This window comes from Scyliorhinus canicula, chromosome 7, assembly GCF_902713615.1.
Source record: "Scyliorhinus canicula chromosome 7, sScyCan1.1, whole genome shotgun sequence".
Lineage (NCBI taxonomy): Eukaryota > Metazoa > Chordata > Chondrichthyes > Carcharhiniformes > Scyliorhinidae > Scyliorhinus > Scyliorhinus canicula.
In genome coordinates this window covers 133,614,251-133,631,459 of record NC_052152.1, presented here as the reverse complement: position 1 = coordinate 133,631,459, position 17,209 = coordinate 133,614,251, and the positions used below count along the sequence as shown (strand labels likewise).

The following is a 17,209-nucleotide window of genomic DNA, read 5'->3' as shown; positions in this document are numbered from 1 at the left end:
TCATGCAGGAGGCCATGCCACGAGCAGCACCAGTCATACTGAAAAATCAAACATCAACCTGCTGAAACTACAAAACAGGACTATTGTATGCCAAACCATACAAGCAACAAGTGGTAGACAGAGCCAAGTGATCCCACAACCAATGGATTCATATCCAAGCTCTACAGTCCTGCCACAGCCAATTGTGAATGGTGGTGGACAATTAAATTCACTGGTTGGGTCAGCTCCACAAATATCCCAATCCTCAATGAAGGAGGAGTCCAGCACAGTGCAAAAGACAAGGCTGAAGCATTCTCAATAATCTTCAGCCAGAAGTGCCAAGTGGATGATCCAGCTCGACCTCCTCCAGAGGTCCCTAGTATCACATATGTCAGTCTTCAGCCAATTCACTTTACCCCATGTGTTGTCAAGAAAAAGGCTGCAGGCTATGGGCCCTGGCTATATTCCAGCTAGTGCTCCAGAACTTGTCATGCCCCGACTAAGCCGTTCAAATACAGCTACAACACTGACCTCGACCCAGCCATATGGAAAATTGCCCAGGTTATGTCCTGTACACAAAAAGCGGGGCAAAATCCAACCCAGCCAATTACCACCTTATCAGTCTATTCACCATCATCAGCAAAGTGATGGAAGGAGTCATCAAAAGCTCCATCAAGCACCACTTACTCAGCAATAATCTACTCATTGATGTTCAGTTTGTGTTCCACTGGAGTCATAGAATTTACAGTGCAGGAGGCCATTCGGCCCATCAAGTCTGCACCGGCTCTTTGAAAGAGCGCCCTACCCAAGCCCACACCTCCACCTATCCCCATAACCCAATAACCCGACCCAACACCAAGTGCAATTTTGGACACTAAGGGCAATTTAGCATCACCAATCCACCCAACCTGCACATCTTTGGATTGTCGGAGGAAACCCACACACACACACGGAGAGAACGTGCAGACTCCGCACAGACAGTGAACAAAGCCGGGAATCGAACCTGGGACCCTGGAGCTGTGAAGCAATTCTGCTAACCACCATGATACCGTGCTGCTCCTGATCACATTATAGCCTGGACAAAAGGAGCTGAACTCCAGTGGCAAGGACAGAGTGACTGCCTTTGACATCAAGGCAGCATTTGACAGAGTGAGGCATCAAGGAGCCCTAGCAAAACTGGAGTCAATGGGAATCACTCCACTGGCTGAGGTCATAACTGGCACAGATGAAGATGTGTGTGTTTATTGTAGATCAATCATCTCAGGGTAGTGTCCTAGGCCCAACAATCTTCAGCTGCTTTATCAATAACCTTCCCTCCATCGTTAGATCAGAAGCAGGAATGTTTGCTGATGATTGCACAATGGTCAGCACCATTCACGACTCAGATTGACCACACGTTAATGCAGCAAGACCAGGACAATATCCAGACTTGGGCTAACAAGTGGCAGGTAACATTTGCGCCACACAAGTGCCAGGCAATGACCATCTTCGATAAGAGAGAGGATCAAACCATTGCCCCTCGATGTTCAATGGCATTACCATCACTAAATCCCCTCTAGAAACTCAACTGGACTAGCCATATAAATACTGTGGCTACAAGAGGATGTCTGGAGCTAGGGGCCCTGCGGCAAGTAACTCACCTCCTGACTCCCCAAAGTCTGTCCACCACCTACAGAAGCACAAGTCAGGAGTGTGATGGAATACTCCCCACTTGGCTGGATGAATGCAGCTTCAATAACACTCAAGAAGGTAGACACCATCCAGGACAAAGCAGCCTGCTTGATTGTTTCCATCCACAGTCACTCCTTCCACCACCAGCACACAGTAGTAGCAGTGGGTATCAACTACAAGTTGCCTGCAGGAACTAACTCTCCAAGGATCCTTAAGCGGCACCTTCAAAACCCACAACCATTACCATCTAAACTACCATCTACCATTCAAACTTTTTTCCCGGGACCCACTTTTGCCAACTGGCCAACCTTTGCCACATTCGCTGACCTTTAATGTGAAAGAGGAGCATGCTTGGTCTTTACGATCTCACTTGAATCACGTTCAAAGGAGATGGGGACAATGCACATATCGGGTGCAGACTTCAGCCACTTCCTTTGTGCCGGATTCATGTTGTTGAAAAACGGGAAATCCAACCTCGCACATGTAGGTAGTCATGAAGGGCAATAGCCAAACAAGTTTGTTTTATTCAGCGATGGAGATGCTACTCCAGAATGTAGACAGCCTCATGGGCTTTTAGCGTGTGTTTCATGTGACATCACAGGTCATGTACCGCAGCAGAGCCTTTTCATTTTGGAGTCAGCTGCAAGTTAATAACAGACTCTGGGATCTCAACCTCAAAAGTAATTTTTCACACACCACTTCTCTTTTAAAATCTGAAACTTCTCTCATTTGCCAGTACTTCTCTGCATTCAACACAAATGGGCTTTGCATCCTTATTTTCATTGGCACAATTGATAAAACTATACCTCAAGAAATTCTCCTCATAATGCTTGTTCCCAAGTTTAGTTTTTTCTTTGTAGGCTGCTAACTAAAGGCGCTGGAGCTCAGTACAGAGTTAACACTAACACTGCTCTGTCCTGCCCTGGATTCTCCTAAGCAGCTCTCTCCACAGATTCTGTTGTGAGATTCTGTCCAATAAGTACACTGCCTATTTGAGTCTCTGGCCATCATTTACTTTTAGAAAACAATCCTCTTGGCAACAGCTGGAAAACTGAAGCAACTCCGCTCCATGATTTGGCACCAATTGCACATTCATGGATGGTGCTGTGCTTGATCTTAGGTATACGTGTAGGGCTTGTGACCTGCTCTCTGCCATTTCTGGCTGCAAGACTCCACACAGCCTTATTTATTTTCATTTAAAAAGGCAGCAGCGGCCACCGTTCTCAGTAAAAGTCAGTAGAAGTCAGGGTGCTTCTCCCACGATCGGGACTACCACGGGACCGGCGCAACCGATTGCTCCGTGACCCTCCTGACACATGCCCTTGATCCACATGGACGGACATGGGCAGCAGATTCTTGGGAACACCACCACCTGAAAGTTCCCCTCCAAGTCACTCACCATCCTGGCTTCAATGTCACTGCATCTCGTGTTACTTTGGTTTAACGTGACCCAGTGTTGAGCTGATCGTCAATCTGGAACTTCCTGCCCCAAGACGCTGTGGGTCATTTGGAAATTTCCAAATTGATATTGATAGATTATTTGTTGGCAAGTGCATAGAGTGGGGTAGAAACAAGGTGGGTAAATGGGAGTTTAAATGCAGATCAGGAGTCAATTAACTGAATGTCAGGATAGGCTTGAGAGACTGAAAATAATATAGGAAGAGAGGCCAAAAGTAAAAAAGATAAAAAGACACAAACAAATGAGCCCCCGAAAATGAGCCATGCTGCACGCTGGCAATTCTGGGTAGATGTGTTTGTGGGGCGAGGTTAGGGGAGGGGGAGAAAAATGATTGACCAAAAAGAAAGAATATTTCTGCTGTGCTTTTCTAACATTTATGAACAGGAGACATTATCTCCCGAAATCTTCAACCCCTGCTTGATTTTGCAACATTGCAAGTTGCACTATTTCAAACCTCCAGGTGAGAGTGTACAAGACAGCTGTCTGAGCTCTCCCAGGCAGCCTACATAGCTTGTTTAAAGCCCAGACTGTGTGCACTGCGCACAGCACAAGAGGCCAAGCGAGGGAGATTGCACGACAGAAAAAAATAAATTACACCTACCATACAAAAAGTATCAGCTGATGCATGAAGAATCTGACCAAGGAAGAAACCAGCTGTCTTCCTCACATTGTGCTGCTAGTTGCAGACAGCGTAATTAGAGCCACAACAGCTCACCCAACAGACACAATAACTCCCTGCAACAACTCCAAATTTAATTTCCAATGAGCAGCTTTAACTCTTACTGCCACAATGTGGAGGTTGACTGGTGTCGGTGGATTTGTGCAGCATACTGATACCAATATTATTTGAGCTGAAGTGGGGAGAAAATGCACACTTCTACACGACAGCAATGACTGTTTATATAGCACCTTTAAATTTAGTAACACCAATCCCGCAGATGTCTGCTGGACTACTAGCAGACAAAATTCAGCGCTGGGCCATATTGGGACACAAGAGCAAAGTTTTGTTTCAGAGGCACGTTTGAGAGATAGGTTGAATGAGTTTGGGAGGAATCCCAGAGTTTAGCGCCAGGCATTTGAAGACCAAGGTCATCAATGGAGGAGTGGTAAGCGTGTTCAAGAGGCAAGAATTGGAGGAGTGCAGAGATCACAGCGAGAGGGAGGGGCAATGAAGCATCGGAACACTTCTACCTGCCCCCAATACTATATGGCACAGACACAGAAATGGATTTGTGGAGGAGGCACTGAGGGACAATTTTAAGGGAGTTGTGGAAAAAAAAAGAGGATTACTAAACCCATGCCAAAAATAGGTTTGCAAGTGCCCTCTTCTTTATGCTTTCACCCAAGGGGCAGCATGGTGGCACACCTGCCTCACAGTGCCAAGGACCCAGGTTCGATTCTGACCTTGGGGGACTGCCTGTGCGGAGTTTGCACGTTTTTCCCATGCTCCAGATTTCTCCAGATGCTCCGGCTTCCTCCCACAGTCCAAAGATGTGCAGGTTAGGTGGGTTGGCCATGCGGTTAGGTGGGGTGGGCCTATGTAGGATGCTCTTTTTGAGGGTCCGTGCAGAATCGATGGGCCGAATGGTCTCCTTCTGCAGTGTAGATATTTTATGATCTTCAGTCACAATTCCGACCCATCGGTAGTGTTATACAGCTCAAACCTGCACACTACAGGCAGAACTTGCAGAATACTGGCATTATGCGGTTGAGTTTCTTTCCATACTTCTGGTGGGCATGGACCAAAATTTTGACTCCTACCCCATTTCATAGGAACTCCAGCAGAAGCAGCACAAGTGCAGTGCAATAGAATTTGTTGACTTAACCACAGGAGCGACTATTTCAGATGATACAATTCAGATAAATATACTTCAGGTGTGTATATTTACTTCATAAATATTGGCTACCATTCAGTAACCAAGGATGTAAAGGACTCCCACATGCTTCCTTTCATCTTACCATTATGTTCATGTTCAAGCACCCTGTGAATATGGGTTTCGAGATCACATGTCTAACAAATATGTCCGTTTTGCATCTTTTAAACTTACAAAATCTGAAATACAATTGACCAACATCTTGATTTTCAATTTGCCAGTGTCACTATTTGCCAATAGCAAATGCCAAATTGAGTGGTGCTGGTGGAAAAGACTGTATGTATTGGTCAATGAATCGCATGAAGTTTGTAGCCGCCTCTAACAACTAAACGACTATCAAGAAGCAGTACAAACTTGTTTAGCTGCAAAGAACACCAGGCGTGATGTACACAATGTCAGACACAGCAAATCAATGTCATCCCACTTTCAACCCCCACACTACATTTGTGCAGGCAACCAAGAGCTGTGCAGCTCAGACAGGTCCGGTCATTTAAAGGAGCCTTAACTGCACAGATTCCCTCCAGACTCATCAGCTTTTCTAAAGTAAAAGCTTCAGCCCTCAATTAGCACAGGCAAGTAAATTAAAAAGTGCAGGCATCATGAGCCAAACCACCAAGAGACAAGGGGGGGGGGGTGGTAGTTTGCACCCGCTTCGGAGACCTGCTGGGTGTTCTCAGATGTTTACACAACAAATAACATCACTGCTAGGGCACAGGACCATTAGTCCTGCTGAAGAACGCGGAATTTTAAAAAAAACTAAGCATGGCTATCACCTCCTCCAGGGTAGTTCAACAAAGCAAATCAACATTTTACAAGCACCATTTCCAAAATACCACTACAGTCACAGGAATAAACTTTCTGCAAGACGGAAATTAATTCCCCCCAAAATATAAACGTAACTTTTACTTTGCAGATCTTGCTTTCAGAAACAGTTATAATCATTCGGCACAAATTCAAAGCAGTTTGTCTCAAATAGCTCTATAATAGTGCTGTCAATGTCAGTGGATGCAAAGAAACAACTAGACTATTTCTTTGAAATGTTCTCTCCCATCGGTTCCGAAAGGGTCAACTCTTACTTGACTATGGTTCCATAGCTCCCAGAAACTTGCTCAAATGGCCATGCTTATGAAATGTATTGCCGAGCCTTGTATAGATGGCCATTTCCCCAAGTTGCTCTCCTGCATGATCCCTTAATCTGGGTATACCCTCCTAAACAACTCCAGCAAGGTTCGAAGGATAGCAACCTGACCCACAAAACTTCTCTTTAAATTTAGAGTACCCAATCATTTCTTTTCCCCAATTAAGGGGCAATTTGGCATGGCCAATCCACCTACTCTGCACGTGTTTGGGTTGTGGGGGTGAAACCCATGCAGACACGGAAAGAATGTGCAAACTCCACACAGACAGTGACCTGGGTCCAGGGATTGAACCTGGGTCCTCAGCGCTGTAGGAAGCAGTGCTAACCGCCTGACCACAAAACCGACGGCAATACACCCCAAAAAATCCTACCCTGTCCTGAATCAGCTAATGAAACACGAGTAGGGACAGAACCAGGTACTTCTAGTCACGTTTCACTATGACGCTGGGGGTGATGCTTGCACTCAATATCTTCTACTCGGATTCAAACCATTAGAAAAGGACCCCAGCATCACAGATGCCAGTCTTTAGCCAATTTAACTCGCCCAATGATGATATTAAGAAGCGGCTGACAGCATTAGGTAGAGCAAGTGCAATGGGTCCTGACACCATCATAGCTGCAGTAATGGAGACTCATGCTCAAGAGCTAGCTGTGCCCATAGCCAAGCTGTTCCAGTACAGCTATAACACTAGCGTACAGCTAAAACCTGACAAATGGAAAATTGGCCAGGTATGTCCTGTCCACAAAATGCAGGACCAATCCAGCCATTTACACCTCTCAATTATCGTGAGATGAAGGGCATCATGGACAGGACTATCTGCTGGCTTTTTCACAGCAATAACCTGCTCACCCATGTTCAGCTTGGGTTCCATCAGGGGCACTCAGCTCCTGACCTCATTACAGCTTTGGTCTAAAGAGCTCAATTCCAGAGGTGAGGTGAGTGACTGCTCTTGATATCACTGCAACATTTGACGGAATGTAGCATTAATGTCAGCCAATGGGAATCAGGGCAAACTCTCCACTTGATTGCCTAGCACAAAGTAAGATGGTGATGATTGTTGAAGATCAATCACCTTAGCCCAGAATATCACTGCAGGAGCTCCTCAGGTTAGTTAGTGTTCTAAGCTCAACCGTCTGCAGCTGCTTCATCAATTATCTTCCCTCCAAGACAAAGTTGGCAGTGGGGGTTTTCATTGATGTAAAGTGTTCAGTATCATTCACAACTCTTCAGATACTGTAGCAGTCTCTGTGCATTTGCACGAGACCTGGACAACATTCAGCTTGGGCTGATGTTTGCCATAAAATGCTCCTTGTTAGACAAATGCCACGTAATGACTTACGCAAAAATAAAATCTAACCATTCCCCATGACATTCAATGGCATCACCATCAACATCCTGGGGGTTACCAATGACCAGAAACTGAACTGGACTAGTCAGATAATCACTATGGCTACAAGAGCAGATCAAAGACTAGGAAGTTTGGAGAAAGTAGCTCACCACCTGACTCCCCAAAGCCTGCCCACTATTGATACATCCGTCATGAGTGCAGCTTCAACAATATTGAAGCTCAACACCATCCAGGAAAAAGCTCGATTGGCACCCCGCCCCATTCACCACCTTAAACATTAATTCCCCTCCACCTCAGTGAAAGCATCTCCCACCTTAAAGGACAAGGGCATCAGGCACATGGAAGCACCACCACCTGCAAGTTCTCCTCTAAGCCGCACACCATCCCGATTTGGAAATGTATCGCCGTTCCTTTACTGTCACTAGCTCAAAGCTTTGGAATTCCCTTCCTAACAGCACTGCGGATGTACCTACAGCACATGCACTGCAGCGGTTCACATCACCTTCTCAAGAGCATTGAGCGGTGAGCAAGAAATGCTGCCTCACTAGTTGTTGCATTATGTAATTTGGAATAACACAAGCTGCCACTTGATGCAGTTTTGAGGAAAAGATGCTCCAGACTTTGAAGTGAGTTCAATGTGTTTTATTGAACTATTAGCACAGTTCTAATCTAAATGTAGTAACTCAGTCGAACTGAACCAACCTCGCTCTAAGCCACGTGCTGGGGTGTGATGCTGAGGATACACCCTGTCTCACTCTGTAGATGTTGGTCTGTGGAAAGAGGTGGGGTGAGAGTGCCTCATCCCTTTGATAGTGAGATACTACCCCGAGTGTCCTGACTGCTCATTGTTTGTGTCTTATTCTATGTGTTCATGAGCTGCATGTTTGCATATCATGACACTATGACACACATCCCAATAAAGACTTTTGAAAAAGCTGCTATTAACAATACGTAGCTTTTCCATTTGTGTATGATATCTCGTCATCAACGGTTGGATGACATCGAGATCAGCACTGTTCAAACATCCAGCTGAAATAAAATTTTAAAATACTGGAGAAACTCAGATCTGGCAGAATCTAGGCAGAGGGAAACAACCCAGCTGAAGTAACTGTTGAAAAAAGGTGACTCGACTCATACCAGCTCTCAACCTAGAGTACTACTAGGCTAGGTGCCCCAGTAAATCTGTCAGCCATCGTTTAAAATTACTTCAGAAAAGTGTTTTCACCAGTCTACCTAACGTATTGGGGACAGGTGAAAGAATCACATTTTTATTATGAAGTAGAACGGTCTCCTTAGCTCATCTTGCTCATGCTGGGCATTTCTCCTCCATCTTATATGGCTGGTACGGTAGCACAGTGGTTAGCATTGGTTTCACAGTGCCAGGGTCCCAGGTTCAGTTCCCGCTTGGGCCACTGTCTGTGCGGAGCATGCACGTTCTCCCAGTGTCTGCATGGGTTTCCTCCGGGTGCTCCGGTTTCCTCCCACGAGTCCCGAAAGACATGCTGTTAGGTGAATTGGACATTCTGAATTCTCCCTCAGTATATTTGAACAGGCGCTGGAGTGTGGCGACTAGGGCATTTTCACAGTAACTTCATTATAGCGTTAACGTAAATCTACTTGTGACAATGGGATTTTTAAAATCCCATATGCCCACTCTGTTCCCAAATTCCTTCCTCGGCGGCTCAACTGTCTTTTTATCTATTCTTAAACATTGACAATAGTCCTCAATTCGCTTAACTCCTGTCGTCTGGTTCTCAGCGCGAGATGTTTCTTCTGTTCTGTCCTGAGCATGTCCAAGCTTAATAACATGCTGTGCAACAACAACTTTTAAAAATTAATTCATGAGATGTGGGCATCGCTGGCTGGGCCAGCATTTACTGCCCATACCCAATTGCTCTCTATTTCAGAGGCCATTTAAGAGTCATTCATATGACAATGAAAAAATGAAAATCGCTTATTGTCACGAGTAGGCGTCAATGAAGTTACTGTGAAAAGCCCCTAGTCGCCACATTCCGGCGCCTGTCCAGGGAGGCTGGTACGGGAATCGAACCGTGCTGCTGGCCTGCTTTAAAAGCCAGCGATTTAGCCTGGTGAGCTAAACCAGCCCCTAAAATGAAATGAAAATCACTTACTGTCACAAGTAGGCTTCAAATGAAGTTACTGTGAAATGCCCCTAGTCGCCACATTCCGGCGCCTGTTCAGGGAGGCTGGTACGGGAATTGAACCGTGCTGCTGGCCTGCCTTGGTCTGCTTTCAAAGCCAGCGATTTAATCCTGTGCTAAACAGGATATCTTTCTGTGGATCTGGAGTCACATACAGAACAGACCCGGTAAGGATGGCAGATTTCCTTCACTGAAGGAAGATGGGAGTTTAACCACTGACAATGGTTTCATGGTCATCATTAAACTTTTAATTCCGGGTTTCTTTTGATAGAAGCATATGAATTAAGAGCAGGAGTAGGCCACTCTGCCCCTAGAGCCTGCTGCACTCTGGATTACTAATCCAGTCACAATACCACCACGTCACCACCTCCCCATCTATGTAGCATATTTATTGTGGTAAATGCCCAGAACTGTGTTGTTAGCTGCTTCTTTTTGCTGTTTGAATGGACATTGCTCAGATGCCTCACAAGTCCCTAGCTTTCCTTAAACTGCAGCAATACAAGCCCTCGATTTGCCATTTGATAGCAACTGTACAAATTAAAGATCCCACTAAAGGGTCACATAGGGTGTGTCGCACAACACTTATTGCCCCGTAGTTATCGGCGAATAAGAAAACTCAATATGAGGAGTAGACCACGCAGCCCACTGAGCCTGCTCTATTATTTATACCTTCCTGGCTGATCTTGGGCTTCAATTCAATTTTCCTGTCCTCTTCCATAATCCCTCAATTCCCAGAGCCACCTAAAATCTCAGTATCCCAGCTTTAAATGAAGAATAATAGAAGCTAGTACAATACGGGCTTCCGGATCATGACACAGTAGCTGGGTTCTCTCTGCATCTAGCTCCAACCAATATCCACCTCTTCCAACAAATACAAACACACTTTACCAGAATATGTAGTTAAATAACAAATTTCACACCTGTAGCACATCATAAACCACTTCACAGCCAAAGAAATACAGTCACATTGTCAACTGCAGCAATTGGTGGAAAGCAAGTCATGCCGGGTGTGCTCTGCTCGAAGCCAGATCCTTGGCTCATATCTGCTGATGCTTCATCCCAAGCTATTTTTTCATCAATTCTTCAGTGGTGTACCATTAAATTTCACTCTAGGTAGGGCGAGGAGGCAGGTCCCAGGTCTACCTCATCCATAATGGGAATCAAACCTGCATCATTAACCACATACATCTCCCTGAAAATCAAGCTCCCAGTAAAATATCATGAAATAAATGATCAGATAATCAGATAGGAGGTTGCTGACTAAGCAGTAAATGCTAGAATGAATATTGGACGATTAGCTCATGCACACTCATTGTTTAAGTCATAAGATTGCAGCTTCAAGTTCCAGTACTGGTTGAGTACCGAATCCACATTGAAACTCCAACGCAACACCGAAGGAGTACAGTACTGTCAGAGATGTCATCTTTCTTGTTCAAGTGGACTTTAAAGATCTTAAATGTTATTTAAAGAAAACCAGCGAATTCAGCCCATGTCCAGAACAATATCTCTTTCTCATAATTAAGAAAAGCTTGTTGTTGGTTGGTTGAGAGATCTTGCTGTGTGCAAAATGGCTACCATATTCATATGAACAACATGAGTGACTATACTGCAAATCAATTCATATTATACATGTGTCTGTTATTTCAGAGCAGGCATAAGAGGTTAAATAAACACAAGATATTCCCCCCCCCCCCCCCCCCCCCCCCCCCCCTTCTCGGTTTCAATACCAGAGTTGGTATGACATAGGCTCATACGGACTGCTGTTAGGTATCAGGTTTGATCTGCAACCCTTGGCCTAAAAGTAGCCTAATGTTAGCATGCTGCATATCTTGGCATAACTGGAGTCCAGGGTATAAGTAATCACCGCATCTGAATAGTGCACACGACTGACAATGAATGGCAGTTCTTTCAAAATTGGTGGAAAGCAGAACAGCTTCGAATAGTCTCATTTTGAAACTCAAATTGTGGCAACATTTTTACAGTTCTCTCAGCTCCTTCACCCCCCCACTTTCCTTGTCCTCTAATCTCTTCCACCCTCTCCTTTCCTATTTGCTTGGTCACTGCCACAGTCCCATCTTTACCCTCTTCCCGTCTTCTCTTCCCCCATTGTGCCCCCACTTATTCCAGTGATCTCCGATCTCTCCCCTTCACTCCATCCCCTCTGCTCACGATTGCGAGGGGTCTTGAAGTGTAAATAAGGAGAAACTGTTTTCACTGGTCGGAGCTTTGATGGCCAGACAGCATAACTTGAAGATAACCAATAAAGGAATGAGAGAAAGGATTATTTAAAAATGCAGCAAAAGTAACAATGATCTGGAATGCATTGTCCGAATAACTGATTCATTGGTAATTTGGAACTTAATTTTTATGTGAAAATAATGGGGAAAGGGCAGGACAGTGGGACTAATTGAATAATTGGTTAAAAGAGTTCCAATTCTCTGATAGCACCAGATACTAAAAAGGGTCTCGGGCATCCCACTGTAGCAGACACTGCAACGTCAATTCTTAACCATAGCAGGTAACTCACCCTAACTACACGTGCACCTTGACCATTATAAGTGGGAATAAAGCTCGCCAAACTAAACAAATTCTTGAGACCAGTTTAAAATATATCCTGGGAATTATGCTAACAAAAGTTCTTTTTAACAAAACAGGTGCAGATTAAGTTGATTCCCATATCCCCAGGCTAATGAGGTGGGAGTGAATGGGAGTGATGGAATAAAAGAGATGAACATGTTTAAAAAGCAGTGTCCCTACTCCTGCTTATTATCTAGCCAGCCTTACCAGGAGATGCATGTGAGGATTTCAAACAGACAGGGTCATCATTAGTGCGATAGACACTGCAGTCAAACAGACTTGTGTGCCGACACACACGGTCCATCATCAAGATATGTGGAATAGCCAACTGAATGAGGTATTGGAAGGCTGCTGCTACTGTACACACTGGGGAAATGAATTACTGATTCAGAGGCTGAAGGGAAATAGGAACTTGTGGGGCTCAGCACAGCTCTCATTTCCAAACAGGGTCTCGACCCAGTGGGTCACATCATCGCATTCAGATTGTACTTCCACTGCCCTTTGCCAAGTACTGATTCTGATCAGCTTTGCTGCCAGAACATGACAGTCTACTGCTGACTGGCAAGGAGGGTGCAGTCGAGTCAATCACTGGGGGCACAGTATGTTGAGACTAACCATATCGACAATCACTCCTTACTTCAATCTCTCATTACAACATTACCAAGGGACAGTACACGAATGAACCTTCCCGATTCCTCAGCCATGGTTCGCGATACAGATTTCAGCTGTAATCAGGGTGAAACAGCAGTTGAAACATAAGAGTACTAGTCAAAATAAACAGTTCTCACCTGTCTCAATTTTGCCCTCAAAAGAGGGCACAACAGAAGGGAAAACAAGGCATGGGACCATCAAATGTTGTCAATTAAATAATGCACAATTTGGATTCATTTAAGGTTTTAAACCACAAATTTTGTAAGGTTTTGCAACACTTCTTTCATAGTTCCTTGCATACACGGTCAGATAATCAGTTTTTGCGAAGCAAAATTATGTCTGCCTTGTAAATAGGTGATTCGAACAATGGAAGAAAATAAAAATTTTAAAAAACCAAAGCACAACAGAACAAACTTAATAAAAATTAGATCCCACCCTCAGAGACAAAGATCCAAAAAATCTGGAAAGACTGCTTAAGCTGAAAGCAATCGCTGATTTTTTTTAAAAAGTAGTTTACCCCCGAGTCTGTGTGGGTCTCACCCCCACAATCCAAAGATGTGCAGGGTGGATGGATTGGCCGTGCTAAATTGCCCCTTAATTGAATTTTTTTTTTTTTTTTTAAAGTAGTTTATTACCCCAGGAACATACATTCATCAATCGATCACAAGTAGATTTTTTAAAAACTATTCCAGAATCTGAAAAGCCCTTTAAGATTCACCTGCCAGTTACTCACAATGCCCATTAAAACACGAGCGACTGACGGTGTATTTGAGCACAAAAAGCCAGCAGTCGGATGGAAACGTAATATTTTTGTACCAAAAGCAAATTACAAAACCAGATTCCAATGGATAGAACCTAGAGAGACAGAACACGCTTCACTCTTTCACAACTCAGATGCCAAATTTAATAAAGCAAACAAAATCTGCTAGACCGACACAGCAGGCAAGTTGGTGGTGCACCCAAATATTGCCACCACTGTCTAGAATCAGCAAATGGGGCTGTTTGCAGAGCACGTATCAGTTTATTCGCTGTCACCAGCTCTTTGCATTTTAGACACAATACAGCTTGTAGAAGTGGACAGTAATAACAGATCATGACTAACAATCAAAATAAAAAAGGAATAAGTTCAATAGATTCATGGCAAACCTGGGCACCAACAGATGTTTGAAAATCATTAATAATAATTTTAAAAGGCCAAGTTAGTCCATGACAAAAGTATCTGAATGTCACATTTTAGAGGGAGGAAAATACACATGATATCTTAATCCGCAACTCTCACAGGAACATCTGAAGTCTGACAGTTGGATCCCGATTTGAAAAATCCTGGCAGATGGGAAAAATTATGTGCACAAATTGAGATCGGTACATTTTGTCAGTGACTGTTAAGAGAACAGAGTAAACTGACTCCAGTCATGCTGTTCTGAGTAAAATACTCACTAGATTCTGCTGTAAACTCTTCACCCCCAAAACTGGCAACCCTCCACTATATTATCTACTCGTTGACTGGCCACTCAAACCAGACACAACCCCTAACATCGTAGAAAATGCAAACTGGATTTTTAAAAAAGAACAGCAGCTGACCCACACAGACTGGCACAGTAGTATGTGTTAGCAGCAATCAAGTGGATGACTGGAGTCTGAAAGGTCAGCACCCACCTCTGCAGGATTAGGTGCATCATCTTTCCAGAAAGCAGTACTATATAACACCTGACAAAGGTGAGGAGAGCAGACAGTTTCAGTAACCCCCCCCCCCCCCCCCTTCCATTCCAAATAAGCAGAGAAAACAAACATTTTAAAGTTATGAACAAAATTCTTCGATCCTACACTCCCCACTGCTTAGTAAATATTCTGATGTTGGATCAAAATTCATTCAAAATATGCAAAAAGACCGATGCGTCCAAGCATCTCAACTTGAGGGGGCCTCAATTTCCCCAAATTTATAATTTTAGTCGAGGGGGATATGACTGTCCATTCTAAAATCCAACACTATGTTTGGTCATCACAATACACTTCGAGGTTTATCCAATAGGATTTGCATTTTACAGAATGCAGGGACTCCCAAGTCAGTGGACTCGGGTCTGGCTGACCCCTCGCACCAACTATGAAATTATACTGTAAAGAAACGGCCGAGTTATGTGTGTACTTTAATCAAATCTTTTTAACTTGTCCCTTTCTTTATTGAATGATGAGAAATGCCACACAGTGTGCTTTTAATGCACTGCAAGCGAGGGTTATCTGATGGATACAGAGGGTCTGACTGGATGGACGCCTCGAACCAAGTGTAGAAAAAGCAGGAACATTCACAGGATTAGAAGAGGGGAAGCGAGGAGGGCGGAAGGAAAGAGATCGGCGAAACCGAGGATCACTCTGGACTGTGAGTCAATGTTAAACCGTTGGGCTGACTAAACGGTTTTGCAAAAGAAAATTAGTCTCGAGAAAGAAACCGAAAGTGGCACGAAGATTTTTTTTTGGGGGGGGGGGTGAAAAGTAGACGCAATTTATTTATCTCTAAAGTCTAGTTTTAGGCTGTTTTTCTTTGGTGTGGCCTCGAACTTGGCCGAGGGTTGGCGGCTGGGGAGCAGATTCCCCAAGCCGTCCCTCATCGAAACGTGAGGGGGAAGAGAGAGAAACAGGCATAAAAGTCGAACTGAAGACAGAAAACACAATTTATTTATTTTTGAAAACCCACACAGTACAAACTCTGACAGGAGTGAAAACTCCAGGCATTCTGAAAGCTCGGGAGACGCCGTCTTAATTAGCAACGCTGCCAGACAGACCCCCTCCCCACCAAACCTATTATTTGGGGGGGGGGGGGGGGGAAGAGATGGATTTGGTACAGATGCCAACAATCACTAGCTTTTATTTTTAACCACCAGCAACGTTACCGTGACTAAAACAAACAGTTATTTAATAAAATGTTTAGAGTACTCACTGATCTCCATACTCTGGAACAAAGAGCGTTTGCAGTTGCATGTGCAGGAGACATTGGGCTGATTCGTTGCGGCTGTGCTGTTCAGACCCATCAAGTTGTACATTTAATATTTGAGGAGTGAGGGAAGGGAGGGCGGGAGGGGGAAGAATAAATAAGAGTTAAATAAAGGCAGCCAGGCGCCCCGGGATGGGAGAGCAGCCTTCGCTGACTGAGGGCTGCTGGCTGAACCCCCTTTCGAAGAGGGGAAGGGGCAGCTGGCTGTCTCTCAGATGTGAGAAACCATAATCAAGGAAGTGTGTTAGCCCGGGCCAGTTTCCCCACCCCCTTGCTCTCTCAATGTGTGTGTGTGTCTCTCTCTCTTGTTGCTCCGCCGGCTCTGGATACACCAAGTGCTACTTTGTGTCCCCTTCTCACTCGATACACTCAGACAATCAAGTAGCGCAGCCCTCACGCCGCAACCAAACCTCGGTCACTGTCAATCAACCCGACCCCACCCCGCCTCCCTTGCCTGATTGACTGATCGACGGACCAATCGCTTCCCTCCCTTCCTCCGGCTCGCCCAATCATCGTGGGGTCGGCGGCTCGTGGGGGGCTGGACTTGAGAAGTTCGAGTTCGCCTCGATGACGTCACGGGCCAGACAGGGCGTGACGGTCGAACTTCTCCCTCGTCGGTCCGCCTTTGCTAATTGACGTGTAGCGGTGACCAATGAAAAGTTTGCAGCGGCCTGCGCCCTCCCGCCCTCCGAGGGAGGGGCTTCTGGCTGCAATTGGACGAACCGCGTTGGGGATTTAACCAATGGAGGTTCAGACAATGGGCGGGACGAAAGCTATGACACAAGATGCCGAGGGAGTGGGCGGTGCTGGATTTGATTATTGACGTGAATATCGACGAATGGAAACACGGTTCATGGGTTGTCCCGCAACACCATTGGACGGTGGGGACAAGGGGTGGGCGGGCGCGCCTGGAGCGTACACGTGGGTCAGCAGCACCAAGTGAAGTGAGCACAGGAAATGGGAGGAGGACACAAAAAAGACCTTGAAAGTTTACCCAAAGTCTCAGAAATATGTTTCACGTTCAAAAAATGCGCGTTATAAAGACTGATGTATTTATACATCTTTGACTCATCAGTCAGAAAGCAAACAGTGATAAAAAACAGCTTCAAATTAAGTAATACAAAACCTAAATACAGTGGATGCTGGAAGAGGGGGGGAAGCTAAAATGCTGGCAGCATCTGTGGAGAGATTGAGTTGTGTTGAAACGTTAACTCTTTGTCTCTCCATTCGGTGCTCCTGCTAATAACACCAACCCGGCTGCACAAAATACTGAAGACAGTCATTTTATTTCTTCTTAACAGTTTGCAATGCGCCAAGTGATTGAACTCTTGCCAGAGCCTGGAGTGTTTGCTGAAGCTAAAAT

General features: G+C 44.9%; 1 protein-coding gene across 1 annotated transcript in view; it reads right to left on the bottom strand.

Moving 5' to 3' along the window:
- LOC119969138 (protein TMEPAI-like) overlaps positions 1 to 16,251 on the bottom strand; it is a 104,019-nt gene extending 87,768 nt beyond the window's left edge. Inside the window, exon 1 of the mRNA XM_038802355.1 lies at positions 15,793 to 16,251. Coding sequence (XP_038658283.1) covers positions 15,793 to 15,895 — 103 coding nt within the window. The 5' untranslated portion in view covers positions 15,896 to 16,251. The remainder of the gene's footprint in view (positions 1 to 15,792) is intronic.
- Between the last annotated feature and the right edge of the window lie 958 nt (positions 16,252 to 17,209).